A 22,921-nucleotide genomic window follows, 5' to 3' on the forward strand; every position below is an offset into this window, starting at 1 on the left:
GGGAACACACAAGGGGTTATGATTCCTGTTCCTGCTGCATTTCAGCTTGAAGCCCTCCCACTGAAGTGAGGTTGCTGATTTAGGAGTATAGTTGCTTATATATCTCTTCTTCAGGTAGTAGAAAGATGCCTCCAGATAATTGGATCGTTGGTGGGTTGAACTATTTTTTGGGTTATTCAGAGAAAACATGCTAATGTTTGGTACTTCATTCAAACACTTGAAGCTGGATGGAAGCAATTTGGACCCTGTAGATCTTGAGACACCAGATAGCCCTGACTCTGGCTTAGAGCCAGGGTAAGAGTAAATTTTGCCCAGAGCCCACCCGGGTCCGGGCATGTGTCTGCTACAAGCCTTTGGGTGATCACACATTTCTGACTTGAGAAACAAGTAGGGCATGTCCCTACAATTCCATGCCAGAGCTGGCCTATTCCTCCCACAGCAGACCTCTAAGAAAGCCCTGCAGCTATGGATGAAGAGCACGGAGAACAGCCCTGTGCTCTGCATGTGTCCATAGTGAAAGCTGCTGCTCCCCTATATCAACATGATACTTGGAGGTGGCCTTCAGGGAACAGTGAGACTGAGATAAGGATAATGGTGGAGTGTATCGGTAGAGACAGGTTGAATTCATGGGTGATAGGTGCACTAACCTCCCTGACAAGGTTTTACAAGGGCCTTGTGACTCAAACTTTTCAAGGTCTGCTGTGTGGTGACAGAGCTTCAGCTCTACCTGAATGTCTCTGACATTAGACAGAACAGGGAGAAATAAATAAGCTTTCCTGTTCTTTGGTTGTTTTTAGCATCCTGCCATGCTCCTGCGTCCTTCTCAGCAGAGAGATGATGTCAGAGCAGTTAAGCATAACTAGGTCCCAGCAAAAGAGAGTCAGCGTTCTGTCAAGGCATGCCAACCCTTTCTTGCCTCCTTTCAGTCTCCTGTGAATGCTGGAACCAGCCTTTAGCTATCCTGCTCCCCACTGGGTGACTCATTCCCCTGGTATGAATGAGTACCTTGTACAGGCTGCAGAGATGGTCAGTGATCATCGATCGGGCTGGGGAGTGAAAGACTGAGATTGTGTGCTCAGATTAAAGCTGGGTCTGCAGATAAAACCCAGCTGTCAGTCCTTCGCAGCTGATGAATCCCAACAGGGTGAAAGAGGAAGCCTGAGTGTAATTCGAATCCTGAAAAATGGGCTTGGAAACACCTGGGGAAAAGAGTGCACAGTGGGAGTCTAAACCTCATGCAACTGAAGGCATCTTTGCTGTGTAGGTCACCTTGCTCTGCCCAGGTCTTCCCAGTCCTTTGAGAAGGGAGAGATGGCTTGATGTTTAGTGATGTTTTTAGAGAGCCCTTCACTTCATGTCTTGACAACAGACCTTTCAGGGGTAAAACAGAAAATAGGTGATACTGTCCTTGTTCTGTCCTGGGGAGGTCAGCTCTTTCAGGGACTTAGCGTGAAGTTCTTGTTACAGCCGGAACTGATGTCTGTTCAGCTTTATCTACAGAAAGATGAATTTAGTAGCAGTCATAGAACAGCCTGGATCCTTAAAGAGGCTGTTCATTGCTGACCAGAGGCAAGGTAGAGGCTGTTTATTAAGATAGGGGGTCTCCCTGAAAATCTGTCTTTGACCCTAAGGAGGTAGTGGCCACATCACCCTGTGTCTTCAGGGCTGCTTTGTCCTTTTAATCTAGTATACATATTCCTCATGAGTTTGGCTTCCCTACTTGTGTATAGGAATAGGCCTCCCAAACAGTTTTTGGTATTGTCCATATAATTCTCCTTCTGGTAAGTAGGGCATGTCCCTTTCCATGTCACTGCCATTAAGCCCTTTTAAGAAATAGTCATGTTCTCCTTTTAGTCTTCCAGGAGTTCTTCTCACTTTGGTTTTGAGATATTGAGCTTTTCCCTCTAGATCCCAGTTCAGCAGAACATATAGTCACAGTCATGACTGTGGGGCAGTGCTGAAGTCCATCCGCTTCAGCAGTGCCCCTCAGCCTGTGGCTGAGTCCCACAGGAGTCACGGGGAACAGTAATCTGTGGTCTATGCTTAGCTGCTCTGCTGTATCTTTGGCAAAATGATTCCTTTGTGGCTTTACTGAATCATCATTATAATATAGATTGCACCTTAGTAACTTGGTAAAATGCCCCAAACAATATCAAAACAAGCAAAAGTTGGGGTTTTTTGTATTGATGTCAGAATCAGATGTTTTCTATGATACTGAGTGCAGTCATCAGGTTATCCAGCAACCACTTTCTTTTGTACAGTGATCTTATCTCAGTTGCCTGCACTTTTCCACTCTCTATATCCCTCTGGCTCTTTGACTTAAACTCACACTTGCCGGTGCTTGTTTTCAACTATCCTGTGGTTTGGTGGTTTTCTTAACCTGTGGGATTGTTCCTTTCCTACCCTGTCAAGGTCTGAATCCCAACCCCTGCCTTTGAACACTGCTGAGGAAAGGATCGATGAAGACAGTCAGGCATTTTACCAGCTAATGAAAAGCTGGCTCACAGCATCTCCTTACATTCTGTTCTAATGTCTTGTTTTTCCCATTATTTTACAGTACTTCATATTGCTGCTGTGCATCTTTCTCCTGGAGATCATTGCTGGAATCCTGGCCTATATCTACTACCAGCAGGTGAGTGGACAGTAGACCTTAGGGACTCAAACGAGGGAGGGAGAACAGCTCATTATCATCCCATTTCTCCAGCCAAAATTGGCCTCGGAGGCTTGGGACCTAGGTCTGGTTGTGGTTCTCCTTTTCACATGTCAGTGCTCACTCCCCTCCCCATACAGAAGACCTTGGATTATTTACTAGTTTAGACAAAGCAGTGGTGGTTGCTCTAGGGAGGCTGCTTAGCCTTGTTGCTCATCTCCTTCCTGTGGTGCACCTTCGTCTGGTGCTTTTCTGCAGACGCTTGTAGAAGACAATTTTTGGTGCTATGTAGATCAGGAACTCTCCTGACACCATTCAAGGCATAGTGCAAGCAACTGAAATCACATTAATGCCACTTGGTATGTTCAGGACATAGCTTGCTGCATCCAGCAAGCTACCTGCCATGCTTTGAACTGGCAAAGGCAAAGCATTGTCCAGCTGAGAGGTCCTTTCAGGTCAAGAAGTTTTTGAGAGCTTTACTTAACCCAGCTTAAGCCCAGCTGAGGGGCTGGAGAAAGAGCACAGGCTCCCAACAGCTGCAGGTCTAGCCTGGCACTTTTTGCAGTTGCTGAGAGCAGAGGCTGAAGTAATCGCTTAGTTTTTAAAGGGCATTTAACCACCGAGGCACAAACAGCCTGTGAAGTTGCTCTCATGTCTGGAAATTGATTGGAAATGGCAAATTAGGATTGTTATCAACTGGCTGTCTGAAAAGCAGCTGAATTTCCCATCTTGTTGACTTCACTGCCAGGATTCCTTGCCATTCCTTTTTCTCTTGGGCCTTCTGTGCTTTGCCTTGCTAAGATGGGCCCTGGTGGTTTGTGAGGAGCCAAAGAACTGTGTTAGCTCCTGCCCAGAAGGGATCTGGGGTATGAGTGTGCATATTTAACGGGAAAAGATCAATCCTGGTAGGCATGGCAGGAAGCCAGGGTCTGTCCATCCATCTGTGCATAGGCGTGAGGTTCATATGTGACAGTGGATGAAGAGGAGCTGATCCCTAGGTTGAAATAAGGGACAGCATATTTGGAACTGTACCCTTGAGTGCTTTAGGTCGCTTGAGTGTGTCTTTGATCAATAACTGCACTTCCCCTTTCCCTCTGGCTGATAAATCCCCCTTCTCTCTTGGTTGCAGGATACTTGCTCTCTTTGCCACTGTTTTTATTTCAGCCCTCGCTTTGGTGTCTAAGGCTTCTTGAGTGTGTCTGTCTAAACTGGTTCTTTTGTTATCTCTGTTCCATGCTGCAGTTCTGTCCCGTGAGCCTGCAGGTAACTGCTTTTCTTCCAAGCAATAATTCTGCTAATGGACTATCCCTTTTATTTACCTTTGCCTTCCAGTTGCTGAACCTTTTTCTTTCTTTCGTTTACGCTAAGTCCTTTGCGTTTCCACAGAGCTTCCCGGCCCAGGATCTCCAAGCATTTTGCAAATATTAGTGAACAGGGCCTCATATCAGCTCTGTGAGATAGGTGTTGTCACCATCTGACACATGGGGTTGGAAGAAACAGTGTTTCAAAGGGAGAATAAACTCCAGACTGTATTTTGCACAGTTTGGCATAAATGGATGTTTGACTTTTCATCTACTACTTACTGTGTGGAATAAAAGGTGCTGCTCACCTGTTTCATTCATTGACTCCATCTAAAAATCATGTTGACGTTTTTTGGTCTAGGAAAGTTGCTGCATGAACTAGGATGAAAAAAAAAAGATCTGCTAGGATGATAAAAAAAAGATGCAGCTCTTTGGTACTTTTTCACTGACGTCTGGATGAGTGAGAAGAATTCAAAGAATTCATCTAGCTTAAAGAGTCTCCACATGAATAAATGTTTGAATCCAGTCACCTGGACATGCCAGTGGTTTATGATGATGCTTTCAGAAATTCTGCTCTTGCAAAATCAGATTTCATCTCTCTATTACCAGGAAAGGCCTTACAGTACTTATGCAGTCACACACTTAATTCCCTCCTGTGGCATCCTTTTTGAAGCTAATACAAGAGGTATTCAAACTATATGGCTTCAGTCCAGGATGCCAAGGACACTGATTTCTTTCTGCTCCTGGACAGAGTGACTTGGGTTTTAGTATTTTGTCACAAGCTTAGAGGGAGAAGACTGCACATGGTGTCACAGGCATATTCATGTTTAAGCAGGCACAGTTTTATATTCCCTTTTGTTGCAGGCATGTCTTGGCAATCTTACCAAGATTCAGAGTGAGGAGCCATATGGTGATGTGCAACAGGGTTTGAAATTTGGTCCCAAAACACCTCCTTCCAGTTATTAAAACAGAGGCAAGATCTGTAATCATTTGAAAATAAGCCTGTCCAGTCCAACCTTGGAGGATTATCTTGAAGGAAGCTATAGCTTCCACTGGGCTCTCTGCTCTGCTCTCCTCTTGGAGCAAAGGCAATAAAACATGCAGAGCTCTGGGTCACTCCAAGGAGTGAGTTTGCCTAGTGATTTTATCCCATTTGTCTCTTCCACTCAGCTGAGCATGGAGCTGAAACAAAATCTGAAGAACACCATGACCCAGAAGTACCGGAAGGAGGGAGAAGAGAGTGTTACCAGTGCCGTAGACAAACTGCAGCAGGAGGTAAGTATCCCTGCAGGCAAAGAGAACTAAGGCAATTGCAGGGCTTAAAATGAAGCATACAAAAGGCATCTCTTGACATCCAACCTCCAGGTATTTCTTCTGTATGCTGAGCGCATGTTCTTGTCCTGATTCGAGGCGAAGTTGGGTGAGGTGCAGGGCCTGAGCCATGCAGCTGGCAGAATTGCATGGTGTGATCACTGAATAGCAGTAGCACTTGGGAAACAACATCTGAGGTGCTCCCAGTGAACTGGAGCTGCCAGGTCACTCTGACAGCTCTGTCTACTTGCCAGTTCAAAGCTTTGGAGAAATTGCTGACATTTTTCATTAAATTTCTCAGTACTCTAGAGAGCAAGATATAATGAAAGGAAGAGCTCTCCCACCACTGCTGCTCACTGTGCCTGGCTCAGAAGTGGTTCAGGTTGGGGCTGCCACAGTTCTGACAGGTTTTCCCACAGAAAGGACCCTTGTGCATAGGCACTTTAAAAGCAGCGGGGTTGCTATGCACATACTGCCAAAGCAGGTGCATTTGTGATAGTAACTGGTAATTAAACTTGCCCTGTTACCATCATTAACACTCTCCAGTGATTAAGAGCTGAGGCAGCTGCAGGTGCACTCTGGTTACAGCTCATCCCAGCAGTAACCAACAGTCACAGCTGCTGAAGGATAGATGAACCTGATATTTAATGACCATCTGGGGGACACTTAACACAGAAGTCACTAATAATTGTAGTAGCCTAAAAATCCCAAACCCATGAGATAGCTGGAGTCCCTGCAAAGGAGGGTGAAGTCCAGATCTTGACGTGGGAGGCTGGAGGGAGAAGGAGGTTGTGGTGCTGAAGGCTCAGGCTTTGCTCTCTGTGTGTACAGTTCAAGTGCTGTGGGAGCAATAACCACACGGACTGGGCTGACAGCCTGTGGATCAAATCTTCAGAGGCCAACGGGCGGAAAGTCCCAGACAGCTGCTGTAAGACGATAACTGACCTGTGTGGGCGAAGAGACCATCCTTCCAACATCTACAAGGAGGTAAAGAGAAAAGGGCTTCAGAACCACCTGTCACAAAGTATCTAAAGGAGGTGGGCAAGGAGTGAGGGTGTTGGGTTATTAATGCAAGGTATATCAGTAGGCTTCAAAGTCAGTAGCATGCCTTAGAAAGCAGAATTCATTTCTTTAGCTGAGCATTCAGCCATCTAGGCTATTAATTTATATGTAGGTATAGGGAAAAATACTAAATTATATTTGTTACCACTGAGTACATTAATGATGGGGAAAGTGGGAGAGGTTGTTGGTTCTGGCAGGAGACTTGGGATGCAAGTCCTACATTTGACCCAGCTTCCCGTGGTTGGAATTACCTGGTGAGGTGCAAGTGGAGAGTACTTTTAGTTCTTGATTGACATGGGATTTGATCTACAGCATACGGGGAAGAAAGAGGGCCCAGTATCAGAGAAATTAGGGCATTTCCAGTGGGCTGCGGTTTGTCCTGAAAAGTAGCTGGAGTCAAGATATAGGGGCTTATCTTGAAGCAAATTGAATCCTAATCTAGCTGAGTAAGTAAACAAGTGCCTCTCAGACCATTTATTCATCCAGTTTGCATAAGATTGGTGAAAATTCTTGCATCTATTTTGACACCCTCCAGTCCTGTTGCCTGGCTCTAACTTGCTCACTGTGATGCTCTCTATGGGGCAGCATAGACCTGTTTCTCATCAGTGAAGCCAGCACCTTGGCTGGCTTTATCAGCCTAGGGAGCAGCAACTGGAGCTTTTTCCTTTTCCTGTCCCCCTGACAGTTAAGGAGGGCTGCTGGTGAAGAGGTGGCCCCTTCAGAGCAGGTATTTCTTTCTCACAGTCTGTGTTTTGAGCAGGACTTGGAAAAGGAACGTGAATAACATCTGCATTAAGCCAAGAAACTCAAGCAGCTCAAAGGAAGCCAACCAACTATTTTTGTAGAATAAATAGGGAGATGAAGTCCAGTCTTTCTGATCTATCAAAGCCCTTGGCTGGGTTTTGCACTTCAGGAAGAAGGCTTTCCCATAAGGTTTGCCTTTTGGGCAAGACCCAATGAGAAGTAGTGTAAGAAGCATCCATGAGCTGATGAGGTGTTTCTGAGAGTGGAAACCCACAACCATTTGAGGGACAGGGCTGGCAATTCCCATCCTCTCTCTGTGCTGGGTGAAGCTGGAGGCAGCTGCACAGCTGCATTAAGAGAGGCCCTGTAGGCTACCAGATGTTTTGGCCTACCTGAAGAGGAGAACAAGCTGAAAGGGCAAGTTTGGATCCACAGTCAGATGCTGCATATTATGATGTGAAGTCTTAGAGTTCACAAAATATTTAAGTGGCTTTGGGGAAGGAAAACCTAGAAAAGGGTCAGATAGGGAACAGGAGTATCTACTTCATATCAGGGCAGCTGGGTCTGACTATAAAATCTAATGCTGGCATGGGAAAAATGAGGCATTTGCCAACCCTCCTTGGAGGGCTGTGTGCTCACTCCTTCCTTCTGCCTGCATGTGTGTAAGTGTGTTCACTGTAAACTCCTGGGGCAAGAGGGCCCCCGGCATCCTTAGGCCACTGCTGTAGCCTACACAATAAGTCCCCCTGATGTTTCCAGTGAAAACCTGTCTCAAGAGTTAAACAGTTTAATTATTTAAAGGAAAAAAAAAACAACAGAGCAACAGAGAATGCTCTTGCTGATTTAATTTTGCCTTCTGACAATAAAAACTTGGGCCTGAAACAGGGAGGGGAAAGGTCATGATGCCAGCCAAGGATGCAGTTGCAAGGCAGAGGCAGCCAGAGCCTGGTGTTCCAGGTTCACACTGAAACTTGCTGCTGTCATAAATAGCAGCGGGAAGAATTTCCTCTTAAAAGGTTCCTGTTATTTTAGTGGTTTTGTACTGCATCTACTCAGCAGTGTTTCCTTGGCCTTTTGGTCTGACAGGAGTAAATATCCTCCCCAGACATGTGCTAGGCAGTGAGTGAGGGAATCTTTCTCCACGTATCTGAGAGAAGGGTGGCATGCTCTGTGTGATGTGGCAGGTTTTTCTGCATTTCTCCTGCCCAGCCAGCAGCCACCTCGGGTTTGTTCAGTGGTTCTTGAGCCAGCTGGTCCAGAGCAATACAAAACGTGATGCAGTTCACATCACCTGTGTCACTTTTCCAGTGGTACTGGGGGAAGAGGTTGCTCACAGACGCCACCTTCAATAATGTTGCTTTCACGTGTCACAACCATGGGACTAAATTAAACAAGAGGTTGAAATGAAGCTGACTTTCCATGTCCCTCCTTTCACCCTGCAGAGTGGTTGCATTACCAAGCTGGAAAACTTCATTCAAGAGCATCTGAAAATTATTGGGGCAGTGGGGATCAGCATTGCTTGTGTGCAGGTAAAAGGGCTGGGTGGAGTTTTGGGGTTGCTGGGCGGAAGTTAAAGGAACCCCCCCTGAGCCAGGGGATGGAAAAAACATCTGGTGTTGTATTGCCCTTCCTTGCCTGGCAAAAAGTTGCCAGGTACTCGGGGACCCGAGGATTCACCAGCTCCAAAGCAGAAGCCTTTCAGCCAGTGTGGTCCATTCCCTGCAGGTACCCGGCGGGGCCGGGGGGACAGTTCTGCCCGGGCCATGGGAAGGGCCGTGCCGGCCATGGCGGCGGCTCGGCAGCCCGAGGGAGCCCTCGTGTGGCCATGTGCCGTCACTGCCCGCCCAGCGGGGGAGCCGCTCCGCCGGAGGGGCCTTCCTACCCCGGCTCCTCGGGATTATCCTAAATCATCCGGAATTTCTCCCTCAGCTGTGTCATATTGAATGGCAGCCCTGTGGGTCTGCCATTATTTTGGAGAGGGTGATGAATAAAAGGGTAGGATATGGGTGTCCCATATCTATAAATAGAGAGGAGAGCACAGGATATTTTTTTTCCTGATGCAGATGTGTCTGGGAGTTCGTCGTCTTCCCCTTTGTTCTGGAAAGCAGCCAAATTACACCCCAGGAAGCTACTGGTGGTTAATTACAAGGATTAGCACAGATTATGTTCTCTCCTGCTGCTTATTGCAAGCTGGAGTGTGGTACCTCCAGGCGGGAGCTGGCTGCCACACCAGCCGGAGTCCAGACTGCTAGTTTGCAAGTGGCTGCCTCCACTGCACCCATTCTCTTTTTTCATATATTTCTCCCTTCTCTTTTCCCTCTGTAGATCTTTGGGATGATTTTCACCTGCTGCTTGTACAAGAGTTTAAAGTCAGAACCATATTAATAGCTGTGGGAACACTGTTGCTCCCCTTCTGCCACTTCCCTTAGCACCTGCCAACCTGACCACTCTCCATCACCACCACCAAAGTGTCTGTAACCTGAGGACTTGGCTCTATAATTAAATGCCTTTAGAACCACGCACCGCCTTACCTGCCCCTCTGGGGGAAAGTCACCCTCCTTGTTGTGTACAAGGCAGCCGGGAGCTCAGCGGGTCCTCTTCCATGTCAAGAAACAAAAGAGCTGTGGATCTTCTGCTAGAAGCTTTAGTGAAACAGTCCCTTGTTATAACTATGAAGCAAGATTTATCCAAGGCCACTTCTCTTGAGGCTTCTCCTGAGCCAACATGAAGCTATCAGAATGCTGTACAAGAATCACTTTCTGAGAAGTGGCTCAGCAGCACTGGGCATTGACACTGAGGACAGATGATGTTTCTGTGCTGAGCTGGAGTCAGAGCTGAGTTTCTCATACATGGAAGATTTCTCTCCCTCCTCCCAAGAGTGCACCAACATCCTAACACAGTTGTTTCCACCTGAGAGGATGCCTGCCTGGCTGACTGGGGCAGGAGCTACTTGTCCTGCTAACTGGGAGCACAACTTGGTGCAGCTGAAATCTGGTGGTGACTCTCATGTTGCCAAGATGTGAGTGCCTTAGGATTTCTCAGCACTTCCTCCTCTTCCTTGAAGCTTCCCCCAACACAGTGCCATTAGGAGCTACAAGAGGCCTTTTTCTTCCTACCAATTCTGATGCAAAGATGATGGACTACTTTCTAATTCTGTCTGTCTTATTGAGTGGCTTCTAGCATGAGTGAGAACACATTTCCTCCTACCTATCCCCTGCTGAGGTTTGGTGAAGAGCTGGTCTGTTTGTGGGGCTGGCATATCTTGCTTCCCTTTGGCCTGTTCAGTTAGGGGAAATACCTTCTTCATCTGTTACCATACATGTAGGGACTTGCCCTTGGCTTGATTTTTCTAGTTAAACCCTCCAGGCTTGCCTCCCTTGGGCAGGAAATGAATATATACAAATGTTTTATCAGCCTCCAAAGACCTCATTAATCAGCTCAGGGTTTTCTGGCTTTATCTGGAAGCCCACTTTACTGGTTACTGCTGAGAAAGTCAGGAGAGTCAGTTTGAACCAGCTGGCCCAGTATACTTGGTAAATTGGTAGTGTTGGGTTAACTGTTTGCTGCAGTGGAATAGATTTTAATTAAATATTGTCTGTGCATTGGGATACCGTATACATACAGGACACAGACATCACTGCTGCCATGGAGTTGGTGCCAGCAGGTTCTCAGCCTGAATTCATGGTATCTTGTGTGCCTCTCATCCCTCATTCCTGGTGTGTCTATTATACTCATGAAGCAGCAAGGGCCATGGGATTTTGGTGTTTCTGAGCAGTGAAGACAGGCTCAGACTTCTGTTGACAAATTTATTTCCTCTCTTGGGCTTTTAGCGATGCTGGCTGAGCCCTGTCCCTGGCAGCAGACAGCCAACACAAGCAAAATCATCCAGACCACTAAAGGGTCTTGCAGCATTGTGGGGTTTTTGGTTCACAGAGCAGAAATCTTGGACTGGCACTAAAGGGTGACATGCTAAAATTCAGAGCAGGTCAATCTGAAACTCCCTCATCATCAGCCCTGAGAAATAATCCTTGACTAATGCTGAAAAGAGAGGTGGAGGAACTGAGGTGTATCCTTGGTTCCACAGCAGTAGGAAAGAAATCTAAATTATTGTGTAATGATCTAAAGGAGAAATCTCTAAATTATTTCTTGTTTTATAGTAAAGTTCCTTAACAAGTATTGACTACTAACTAAGAGGAAAATATTGAGCATGTTGCTTGAAGCAATATTTCTAGTTTCTTAAGCATATCTTCATAGCTGCCTTTGCCCATTCCCTTCAAAGACATTGTACAGGGTTGGGAGAGGCCAGGAAGAATGAGATATGAACAGTAAGTTGGCTTTTGTACACTGAGTTGTTTTATACTTTTTCTCTGTGTAACAATATTCATTGCTTTTGGATTTTTTTTAACCCAGTTTAAGTTGCTGGCCAATAGAAAAATAAAGCTTAAGGTTCTGTACTGACTCTGTGCAGCAAAATTGAACGGGTACCATATGCCAGGTGGGTTCTATGGATGGCTCAGATCCTGATGCTGAGGAGCCAGCTTCTAGAGAAGAAGCCAGTCTGAGGGACCAGCCTGGGAAGGAAGCTGGGAGAGAATCTGCTCCACATCCTTGCCTCACCAGCCTGGTTATGACGTGCTGCCATGGGGTGCTGCAGGCTGCTCCCTGTGGCACCAGAGGCTGAAGCTGCAGAACCTCAGGGCACGAGGTAATGCATATCAGCTGTGGTGTGTGCACCCAAGCACTGCTCCAGGATCTGTGCTCTCACCCTTGTCGCAGGCCGTGCTCTGAGGCAGGCGCAACAGGGCCTTTTCCATCAGGTAACATCCAAATTCGCCGTGATGGCCCTACTGCCACCTGTGGTTATTTGTCAGGTCTGCTTCAGAAGACCACTTGAGGCTCTCAATTGGCTCAGGGCTCTGCTGTTTCCACTTACCACAAAGACAGTGGAAATCTTTCCCCTTTTCTACCTTGGCTACAAAGGACAAGAAAAGATACAAGGACTCCCTGAAACAACATCTCAGCCTTGGCCATATTGATCACCATAACTGGTCTACTCTGGCCTCAAATCGGGAGGCCTGGAGACACACCATCTATAATGCTGCTGTCTCCTTTGAGAACACACGCAGGATCATTCTTGAGGAGAAAAGGCAATGCAGAAAGAACCGTGTTTTGCAGAATATACCACCTAAGGAGTCTTTCTGCTGTGCCTTTTGCAATCGGATATGTCTGTCATGTATTGGCCTCATAAGCCACCAATGTGCCTGTAACAAATGTGGATAGAGCCTTCCCAAATCTTCGTTCGCGAAGCCTAGCCATGATGATGATGATGATGACAAAGGACAAGGACTACTGCAATGGGGCAGCCTGTTCCTACCACAGTGGGTAGCAGGGCGTGTGTGGGTGCTGGGTCCTGTGTACAGTTTGCTTAGGAATAAAAGGGGAAACAGTGCTGCGTGTCCACCTGGACACATTCCTGTGTAGCCTGCTCTAGGTGTCCCTGTCTCCAGAGGGGGCTTGGATGGGATGATCTCCAGAGGTCCCTTCCAGCACTAACGATTCTGTGACTCTGAGTGTTTGCTCTGTGCTCTGTAGAGTAGCTTGTGGCCACCTTGCACCTCGAAAAGAGGGAGCAGGCGTGTGCCCTCTGTTATTGCCGTTTGGGATTTAGGGTTGGGAGCGTCCCGTTGCGGTCCCGGCCCGGCCGCCGGCCCGGCCCGGCCGCCGGCCCGGCCCGGCCGCAGGTGCGGGGCGCGGCCGCGCGGTGGCGCTCGGGGCTCGGCGCTGTCTCCGGCCCCAGGGGCGGCCGCAGGTCCCGCCGCTGCTCCCGCAGCCGGAACGGAGGGGTCGCTCCGGCCGGGTCCGGCAACGTGCCTGATTTTCGTGCCTACAGCAAGGCACTGGTCTCGCAAGACTGAGGCTGACGGCTTGACCTGGCCAGCACTCGGCTCGGAGCCGGGATTTCTGCCAAAAACCCCTCCAAGTGTGTTTGGCTGTGCGGAGGAGGCAGGCCTGGGTGCCTCAGGAGTGGCGAGGTGAGACAGTGCCCCTGCCGTGCTACTACTGAGGGGAGGGAGCTGCATTCCTGGGATGCGTTGGGTAAGACAGGAAAGCGGTCCTGACCCATTTATAAGACCTTGTCCCAAGCCCTGTTTTCAGGAGAGGTGAGTTTAAAGTGCAGCACAGCGAATAAGGGAGGGCTTGCGCTGGAGGGCTGTTTGCCGAAGTGGGGCTGGAGGAGCGGACAGGCTGGTTCCTGCCTGCATGATAGCAGTGGAGGTGCAAAAGGTGGCATGGATGGCTCTGTGCTGTGTCCAAACAGTAGAGAGAAATGTCCCTGTTCCCCTCTGTGTCCTTAGGGGTGCAGTGTGGCCACCCTTTGCCACCCCCAAAGGGAAATTAGCACCCCTTCTACAAGACTGTCACAGGGTGTCTGTGAAGTCTGTAGCACAGTGTCTTTAAGCATGAAGCAATTGCTTAAAAGGGATTTCTCTTTTTGTTTGAAATGTTGCCTAAAATCAGCTCTTAAAAAAACCTCTAAGACTCAATTTGCGAGTTTTAGCAGGCAGGCATTGTCTTATTACGACACTCTGCATGATCACAGCAGGCTGGGTTCTGCAGTGTCTGTGATCAGGGTGCAATTACCATCTCACAGCATCCCTGCGGGCCCACAGCCTCAGGTCTCTTGCATGCTGCCACCTCTCTCGAGGCAGGAGCACAGTCTTCTCCCCTTTGGAGATTTGGAGTGTGCTAATTGCCCTTTTCAGCAGTTAGCTCAGCCGGGGGTCTGCTCTCCTGGGGGGCCCGAGTGGTCAGTACAATTTGCTCGGGAATGAAAGGGAAAACAGATGGAGCAGTAAATAGTTTCTGCGAGGGTCCAGCTGTGGGCAGTCACCCTGTTCCTGCAGCTTCAAAGAAGACACAGGTATGTTATGAAGCTCCCCTGCCGGGCTGCTTCTAACCCCAAACCAGTTCACAGACCTGCCTTTTCTTCTCCTGCCGTTTAATCGAGAGGAATTTTCCCTGCAGGGAGGCCTTGGTGCCCTTTCTTTCGCCATTTGTGAATCCTCTGTTCCTAGTGGTTGTAATGTCCTTGTTTTCCTGATGGGCTGCGACTAAGCACAGCTGTAGTGGTGGAGAGAAAGAGTCGAGACTCAGGCAGTGATACTCTTCTCCCTGTCGAGACAGGACGAATGCAGCCTGTTTGGGAACTGGCAAAGGGGAATGCTCTCTCCTTTCCTGCCGTAAAACCTCCCCAGGTTTCCATGTGCAGGTGGGAGAAGATGCTGGGTGCTCTGTGCTGCTCCTTGTCACTCAGCATGGATCAGCGACGGGAGCTGGCTGAAGCAGCTCTGCTGCTGAATCGGGGCACGAGTGTGCATGAGCAGGACTCCCAGCTTCTCTTGGCCCAGCCGATTTTGCTGTGGGGGCTCTGGGCTCTATTAAAGAGCAGTTCCGCGGGCTGCCGGCCCTGCGCCGTGTCTCCCCGGGAGCTGGTCCTGCAGGAGGAGCACGTCTGCCTGTCCCTGCTCTTCGCCAAAGTCCGGTCAGGAGGGAAGGTGCCGGTGGCACCACTCAGCTGGCCAAGGAGGCAACGGGGAACAGGTTCGTGTGGTGCCTTCAAAAATGACAAATCCCTTGTGGGATGGGAGCATGATGCCCTTAAATGAGCTATAGTTACATCCACAGCAGGGATGCCGATGCCCACCAGATGCATTCAGTGACTTATTCCAGCACAGCAGACCATCAGGCATGCTGGGGTTTCGAAGTCCTCTTACTCCTTGAAAAGGAGGCTGCTCCTTCTGCGTTCCCGCTGCCTTGCATTAACAGAAAGGGTGCTACATGTGCCGAGGCCATCAGGATCAGCAGCTTTCCCTCTTCTGATTACAGCTCCTGCCTGCAGAAAAGGAACTGCTGAGCATCAGGTATTTCCAGGCTCCATTTTTCTGAGCAGTGAATTGTCTTGCTGACAAGCAAAGAGCAGTTTCTACTCGCACAGTGTGTAGAGAGAGCCCAGTGCCCTGACAGGGCCTGATCCTGCCAGCGGCTGCTGTCTCCCCACACTGGGACAGCAAAAGCCAGCCCTGTCCCCTGCAGTCCCAAATGTGACTTTGATGGCTGTAGCATGTGTCCCTGGCTGCCATGGGGGAAACATGAGGGTTGCTCCGAGCCCCTCACACTCCTCTGTGGTTGGAGGCCAACCCAAAGCAAGCACTGAGTCCAGGGTGCAGAGGTGTGGGGCGATGCTTTACAACTGTGACCATATGTGTGTGTACCTACATCTACATATCTCCTGCTATGCTGGAGGATTTCCATTTCCTGCAGGAACTTATATACAGGTGAGGATTATATTTCTTATTTTGCTCAAAATTCTGGAACCCCTTTACCCCAGGAATCTGCTGCCATAGAAATGTGTTCAGTTATTCCAGAGTCATGGTTGCCTTCTCCCTTCTCTCCAGTTCCTGTTTAATCAGCTGTTTACCCTCTCAAACAGTCTTTAGCGACTAGTTACTTTCCCACGTTGTTTTACACACTTTTGATTTCTTGCTGCCCATTTTGGGATGCAGCATTAAACAGTGATGGCCTGAGATGTGAGGCACTAGGCTCAGGTTTTGGGACTCCAACTGCTATCTCCATTCCTAGAAAGTGTTGGCTCCTTGCAGACTGAAATAACAGCTAATGTCACTACAAAGTGACATCTGAAGGCATGTCCCTCCAAGCCCAGCTCTTAAGGCTCCTCTCTTGCATGTTATTCTCTGTTATATGCTGAGCATTGTCAGGCACTATTTTGTATTTACCTAAATTAGATCTTGTCCCGTTTAAACGTGCCCGACTGAGATATCCCAGGCTCACTCACATTTTGTCCTTTCTTGCATTTTCCATCCCACTTCCATCGTCCTTTCACAAACATGATCAATGTTATAATTTATTTCCTTCTCCTCCTTTCTCCCTCTCCCACCACCCTTTTCCAGGACTTTAATGAAAGTTTTTAATAGAAATGTTTTAATAGCAGTCAGTTAAAGGCTGACCTGCTCTTTCCTCTGCTGAATGCCTCGTGCTCTGCGGATGGGCTCATGAATGATTCAGTTGTTTGGGCTCTAGCTGGCAGCTGTGACAGGATTACTCAAAAGAAACATTTCATGTCTACACTTCCGAATTGAACAATCCTGAACTCTAGAACAGGGAGTGGAGCCCTAAATCATGGAACAGCAAACAAGATTGCATATGTATTAAATATGTTTTTCAAATGTATTTTACAGTTACCTTTCCATAGGTAATGTCACTGGATGGGGTTATTAAAATCACAGTTCTAACAAATCTGGGCTCTTGGCCCCCTTTACACCAAAAAACTGATTCTGCCTTCTGGGAGCGAACTGAATTTAAACAAATGTGGGCGAGAAGAGGCAGCATTTCACAGGCAGAGCAGTGGGTTGCTGGGGATGTGGTTAAGGTACTGACTGGAGTACAGGAGCTTGGTGTTGTGTCCCCAGTTTGCCTAGGGGTTTGAGGATACCTCTTGCATCAGGGTTTTTGGCAGAGCTCATGACCCCTTTAGTGAAGTGACCAGCTATTCAGACGGTGGTGGTGCTGTGCTGGATGGGAGTGGAGGAGCAGGCAGCATCCTGCACCTGCCTGAGTGAGGGCTGAGCTCCTTTGCACCTGCGAGCCCCCTGCTAAGCACAGGGGACAAATTCCTTATAGTGTTTTCTTTTCCTTGCCCTCTTAGATTCAGAGCTTCCTTTTAGTGTCCATTCAAGCTGTGCCAAGTCCCGGTCACAGCTGCATCACTTCAGTTCTGCCTGTAACAATAAAAATATTGCTCCAAAGGAGTTATGACCCTGCAAAACTGCTGAAGTCTGGTGGCACTCCTCTTCTGAAACCAGCAATGGGAAATACACATCATTGGTGTCAAACTGCAGCTTCTGGTTTAGAATCAGTAATTTTTTTCTAGTTTTGCATAGCCTGGAGCTTTGAGTAAACTTGATTCTGTTCTTGCAGGCAGAGGTTTCTGGGCTGTGGGTGCAGATAACTTCCACTCTTCACTGCTGGAGAGATGCTCTTGTTTCATTGCATTAAGATTCAGAGTCCTTCCCAGCATCAGGGTCCAAGGATGCTTGTTGTCTCCCAGGGGAGGACCATGTGCTGCCAGCCTGTGGGTTAAGTGGAAGCAGGAACTAGGCTAGAGCAGAGAGCGAGTTCAGGGTTTGGGGAGAGGAAGGCAGTTCCTGCCTCACCTGCTTAGAGCCAGTTTGGGGGAACAAGTTCACCTTTCCGACCCAGTTTTTAATACCACTTTTCCCCAGGAAAGGGTCCTGGAGGGAGAAGGCAGCAAACTACAGCCCCCTCAGGTGTTCCCACCTGCCGTGTGCACAGACCCTGCAGGCAGGGGCAGCCTGGCTGGCATACCTCCTGGGCAGGGGTCAGAAACAACGGGCTGTAATCAAGCCAGTTATGCTCTAAATTAAGGCATAATTGAGCTAATGGCTTTTTTTCCAGTCTACATCGTGGATAACCTATGAGCTGAACTCCGAGCTTCCTTTTGAGGTTTGTAGGAGGCAAATGTTCACCCCTTGTTTCCTCTGGCTAATTAATCCTGTCCCCAGTCCCTCTAGAGGTGGTGGGAAATGCCCCTGGTTGCTCTAAATTAAGCTGATTGGTACATGAGGGTAATTTGAAGGCTTGAAGCTGCTTCCAGGCAACTCTTTGCAGGGCTGGGTCTTCCCTTCTGCCCTTCTAGTCCAGAAGGGGGACTCTAGCACCAACAAAACGAGCCTGCAGTGAGAGATGGACAACCATCATCCTTCCCAACCACTGGGGTCCTTCCCTCCAGACTAGCCTGCAGAACGAGGTCCGTGCTGATAGGGCTGGGAAGCCCTGCTGGCAGGCTTAGTTTGAGGCTGCTGTTTGCTGCACTGACAAAGCTAAGGCTGAGAAATCACCTGTGAGTGCAAGTCAGTTTTGGACCTGGTGCTCCCAGCTCTGAGTTGTTTGTGGTGGCCCTGAGCTTGGTGGGAATGCCCACCAAATTCTCCCTGCTGATCAGCTGGCAGCGGCCGTCCTCTCTCGCAAGCCCCAAGCCCCCTTTTCACCAGTTGCAGTGGCAGCTCGCTGGTGGCCCTCTGGAAGATGTCAGCCTGAGGCTGGGGGATGAGCAGCAGAGCCAGGATCAGGCATGTGGCACCTGGCCCAGCGCCCTGTTCCTGTGCTGTCCCTGTTAGTTGCTGAGGAGCACGGCAGCCACGCTCTCCTGCCCTCACAGGCAGCTCGCAAAAGCGTCTCAGCTCTTTCTAGCCATTCAGCCCCAGTCATCTGGTGGGATTAAATCCAGCCTGTATTACATCTACCTAAAAGTTTCCTGGGGACATGGGGCTCAGCTGCTCCCTGGAGTAGCATCTCACATTGCCTCTGTAACTCAGGTACCAACATGACTTTAATACAACTTTTTAAAGTATGCATTTGTATCTAGTAAGCCCTTGAGTACAGCAGAGTCCCTTTTATATTGAAATTCAGGATCCTCAATAACATTTTATTATGAGGATTGCTATTTTTGGAATTGCTGTTACTCTGTTATGAGCAAGGCACCTAACATCCTTCAATATGAAATCATTAAGGGCACAGCAGAGTTCATTACAGGGGCATTTCTCTGGATTAAGAACAAATCAATACCACACACTAATATCACAGTCAGCTACCTGGCTTTGGTTGCAAATAGCACATCCAGAGGCAGATGCTCCTCTTTTGGCCTCTTGTGCTGTTCTTTCAGTATCTTATTTACTGTTTTCCCCCAAGCTGTTGTGATGGATTTATGAGCAGACAAAATCCAAAGGTTGTTTTTCCTTGAGCTACCTGAATATTGTAGCTTTTAAAATAAAGAAGAAAGAAATAACCAGCTTAAGTTTGTGATATTGCAGTAACCTCATACACAATATGACTTCCCTGCTTCTGCCTGCAGCAGTCGGCTGAGGGAGCTGGGGGTGTTTAGCCTGGAGAGAGGAGGCTCGAGTCCAAGTTGTATTGCTCTCTACAACTCCTTGAAAGGAGATTGTAGCCAGATGGGGATCGGTCTCTTCTCCCAGGCAACAAGCGACAGGATGAGAGGACACAGCCTCAAGCTGTGCCGGGGAGGTTCAGGTTGGACATTAGGAGGAATTTCTTCACAGATGGGTTACCTGAGGAGATGGTGGAGTCACCATCCCTGGATGTGTTTAAGGAAAGACTGGATGTGGCACTTGGTGCCATGGTCTAGTTGACATGGTGGTATCCAATCACTGGTTGGACCTGATGATCTCAGAGGTCTTTTCCAACCTAATTAGTTCTGTGATTCTGTGAACCCCTCTGAAAGTGGATGTGTGAAAGGGAGTGAAGGTCTGAAGCTCTTTCTGATTACGTTTAGCTGATCACTCTCAAAGTTTAGAGTAAGTTTCAGATGTTTTGAGTTGGGAACATGCCTGAGGGGGAGGTGAGATAGGAGGAAAAAAAGATGATAATTTATATGAGGTCTTCAATAGAAGGAAGAGCTCTGCTGTCCAGGTACTCCCTGTAGGAGTCACCTTCTTTTGTGGAAATCTGCCCTGAGTTGAGATGTGGAAGCTGTAGGAGTTTGTTTGCCTGCTGGCATGCTACCCTGGCAAGGAGTGAAGGTAAACTGTTGTGGTAGGTCTGGGGCAGTTTAGCCCCAGCCTCCATGAAGGACGTTCACTCAGGCAGTGCATGACCACCTTGATCCTGGGTGGAGGATCAAGCTGTGTTCTGGACAACGCAGATCCATGTCCTGCACCTGGCCCAAAGAAAGTTTGCCCATCCAAGGTTTGAAACAGTGGGTGTAACTGTGTGGATGCCAGGCTGTCAGGAACTACCAGTTGCTCTGGCTGTTGCTCAGACATCAAGAACCGTGTCTCGAAATGTCTCTGGTGTAGCTGAAATGGGAGTTTCTCTGTGGTGCTGCTCCCAGCTCCTGCAGCATGCATTGTCCATTTGGTTCAGTAGCAGCTCGGGTCAGTCACTGACATAAAAGCTGCTGAAGCCAGTGGTATTTGTTTGTCCTTCATTTATTAGAAGCAATTATTCATCAGTGGAATTTAATTATTACTTTTTTACTTTTTAAGACGTTGCTTAATAGAGGAAAGCAGCCATTTGTCTACGATGCATTTAATGCTCAGTGGATCCAACGAGGGTTTTCTTCAAGCTGTTTTGACAATAATATTAAAAAAAAAATCTAGTTGGAGAATTGTGGAGCTGCAGGCCATCTCTGTAATGATCTGAAGCACTCAAGCCCTTATTAACTTAATGCTTTCATTTACTAACTCGTTCCTGGAGGAAGACCTCCCAGTCAAACTGCTATTGCTTCTTTAAAAAACTAAAGTTAGTAATTGCTTCAGCTGCACATCTCATTACAAGGAAAGGCCTACAGCCAAGAGCAGCACTCATCTGATTTTTGTTTTCAAATTTTCGGGGGGTAATTTCAGAAAAACCTCTTGTTATACCTCCAGCCCAAGTGTTAGCTATTGCATTGCTACATATGAATTTGTAAACTCGACTATAAAAGTTCTGAGTTCCCACTTTCTATGGAAATGGGAGGCTGTATTGCTTGGTTATGGTATTGATGAAGAGCTGGGCAGAGCTGGTCAGCTGGTAGGTGATCAGTGATGGGAGGAGCACATTCTTTTTCATCAGGGCAGCCTTTAACCCTGAGTAGTTGGCATTGCCTTAATTACCATTTACCCCTTGCTCCATAAAGTGGATGCTTCTCCCTTCTCTCTCCTCTCACTGCCTGGGAAGGAGCACACTTTTACACACACTGCTGTAGGGAAGACTTCATTAAAAAGAAAAAAAAGGAGGGGAAGCTCTTTAAGGCAGCTTTCAGTAAATAGCTGGAGATAATTGGACTTTAGCTGTGTTCTTGTGTCTTCTGGGTTGCTGGGGACAGTGATGCTGCTGATCTCTGAATTGCTGCAAAAGCTCAGGGCAGCAGCTTTCCATCAGCAGTTCCCACACTGGGCTCTGCTTAGTGTCAAAATCTGCTTTTTTAATCCAGTTAAAAATATTCTCTTAGGATTTGAGGCTATGTGATAGGGGTCATTCATAAGAGGGAGGCAAGAATACACCAGGGGTTTGGTGATATTAGGCTTCTCCTTGTTGCCCATCTCTGATGGTTTCTGAAGAGTGGGATGAGGTGCCGTCTCAGAGGTACAGGCAGGGAAACTCAGGCATCGCACTGGTTGCCCAAGGTTCCCATTAACGAGACCGTTTGTTCTTGTCAGGGCCTGTCCCTAAACAGACACTTCACTGTGAAGTGAAGCTTTTTTCTGTCTTTAAAAGACATAAGCAATAAGGTTAAACAGAGACTGGGCAAAGGGAGTCTCCACTCCTGATGGGACCAGCCTAGAGAATGCAAAGAGAGGATGGAAAGGGATGGACCCAAAGTACACCAGCATTCCAGGAAAGATTCCTGTTGAGCTTTATGCACTTGGATCGGGTCTCTGGAGAAATGTTGGCAAGGACAGTGACATTTAGGTTAATCTCTGAGGAAATTCAAAGCTAGAACACTAGAAAATGTGGAAAGCAGCAGCTCAGGAAAGGTCAGCATCTAAAAGTAGGTGCTGAGCACAGCTGTCCTGTGCTCCCACTGAATCACACCACTGATTTATTTAATGTTTTTTAGAAGTAGTTCATTTCTTGGAGTGCTCCAAGTAGACGTGGTTTTATAAGAAGGAGGTCTGCTTCCTAAACAGTGAGTATTCAATATTCTTTCTTGCTAACTGTAAATCCAACCGATGGGGTGGGGTGTGGGTTAGTTCAAAATCATCAGTGCCTACAGAAAGGCTTGACCACAGCCTTTGCCACTTGCTTTGAAGTTTGCTGTTAGCTGCAGGGTTCTTGTGCTCCCAATGTCTGTGGGCTTTTAGCTTTTTGTCTGCTATTCCACGCCTTTCTTTGATCACTGGGTGTTCAGCTCCTAAAAGGCAGGAAATAATGAACCCATTTTATTAAAACATTTGCATTGTATTTTGGAGGGATAAATGAAGGGCTTTCCTGCATGAATTTTCTAGTGTGGCTGTTACAAGACAAAATGTTCAACATGGGAGGAGATGTATCCTGGAGGAAATTGTGGGGAAACTTGTGTGGTGCTTGGGAGCTCGGTGGCTTCACCCCAGCTATGTGTGACCTACAGCACAAGACAAGATGTAACTCACCTAAAAGGGTGACTGCCAGTGTCTGGAAGATGTGCGTTTGTGGAGGAGAAATTAGATCAGGGGCACAAACCCTACTGCTTTCTGCACATCTTGGCTCTACATTCCCTCTATGTTTCTGAAAGGGGATATGAGGGATAAAGCAATGAGGGTTTAAATGAGAACTACTCCCATGTAAATATTGTGCTGCTTCCAAGCGCCAGCCCAAAAGCGAAGCCTTGCAGCTCCCTCTGGGTGGCAGGACTCGCTGAAGCCAAAGATAACTTCTTACCTTTTATTTACTTTTATGGCCTTATGTGCTAGAAGTGCACATGGTCGAGGTCTGCAGCAAGATCTGAAAGCTCTTTGAGTTTCTAAGGCTTGGGCACCTCAAAGAGCTTTTCTTAGCAGAACTTAGCAATATGAATTAATCCTGGGCACCCGAGTGGTGTAAGGCACCACATGCCACCAGGCCATTTTAAGTCACGTTGAAGTTAATGAAAAGACTCCCACAGACTTCAGTGGGCAACACATCAAACCATCCAGCACGGCAGAGACGAAGTCTCGGCCACGTGCTTCCTGCCCTTGGTTTTCAAACATCTCTATTGTGCTGTCCCTATTGAGCAATTAAAAAATGCTTTCTCACTGGCTGGAGGAACTGAATGAAAATCGGATCTGAAAACAGA

At 47.8% G+C, this 22,921-nt stretch overlaps 1 protein-coding gene across 3 annotated transcripts in view; it reads left to right on the forward strand.

Annotated features, from left to right (window-relative positions):
• CD151 (CD151 molecule (Raph blood group)) overlaps positions 1-11,527 on the forward strand; it is a 34,776-nt gene extending 23,249 nt beyond the window's left edge. For all 3 annotated transcript variants that reach the window (XM_051804221.1, XM_051804219.1, XM_051804220.1), the window contains exons 5-9: positions 2,558-2,632; positions 5,122-5,226; positions 6,094-6,249; positions 8,511-8,597; positions 9,394-11,527. In XM_051804221.1, coding sequence (XP_051660181.1) covers positions 2,558-2,632; positions 5,122-5,226; positions 6,094-6,249; positions 8,511-8,597; positions 9,394-9,453 — 483 coding nt within the window. In that variant the 3' untranslated portion in view covers positions 9,454-11,527. The remainder of the gene's footprint in view (positions 1-2,557; positions 2,633-5,121; positions 5,227-6,093; positions 6,250-8,510; positions 8,598-9,393) is intronic.
• The last annotated feature ends 11,394 nt before the right edge of the window (positions 11,528-22,921 follow it).

The sequence above is a fragment of the Manacus candei genome, unplaced genomic scaffold, assembly GCF_025592945.1.
Source record: "Manacus candei isolate 608988 ecotype Guabito, Panama unplaced genomic scaffold, ASM2559294v1 h1tg000060l, whole genome shotgun sequence".
NCBI classification, from domain to species: domain Eukaryota; kingdom Metazoa; phylum Chordata; class Aves; order Passeriformes; family Pipridae; genus Manacus; species Manacus candei.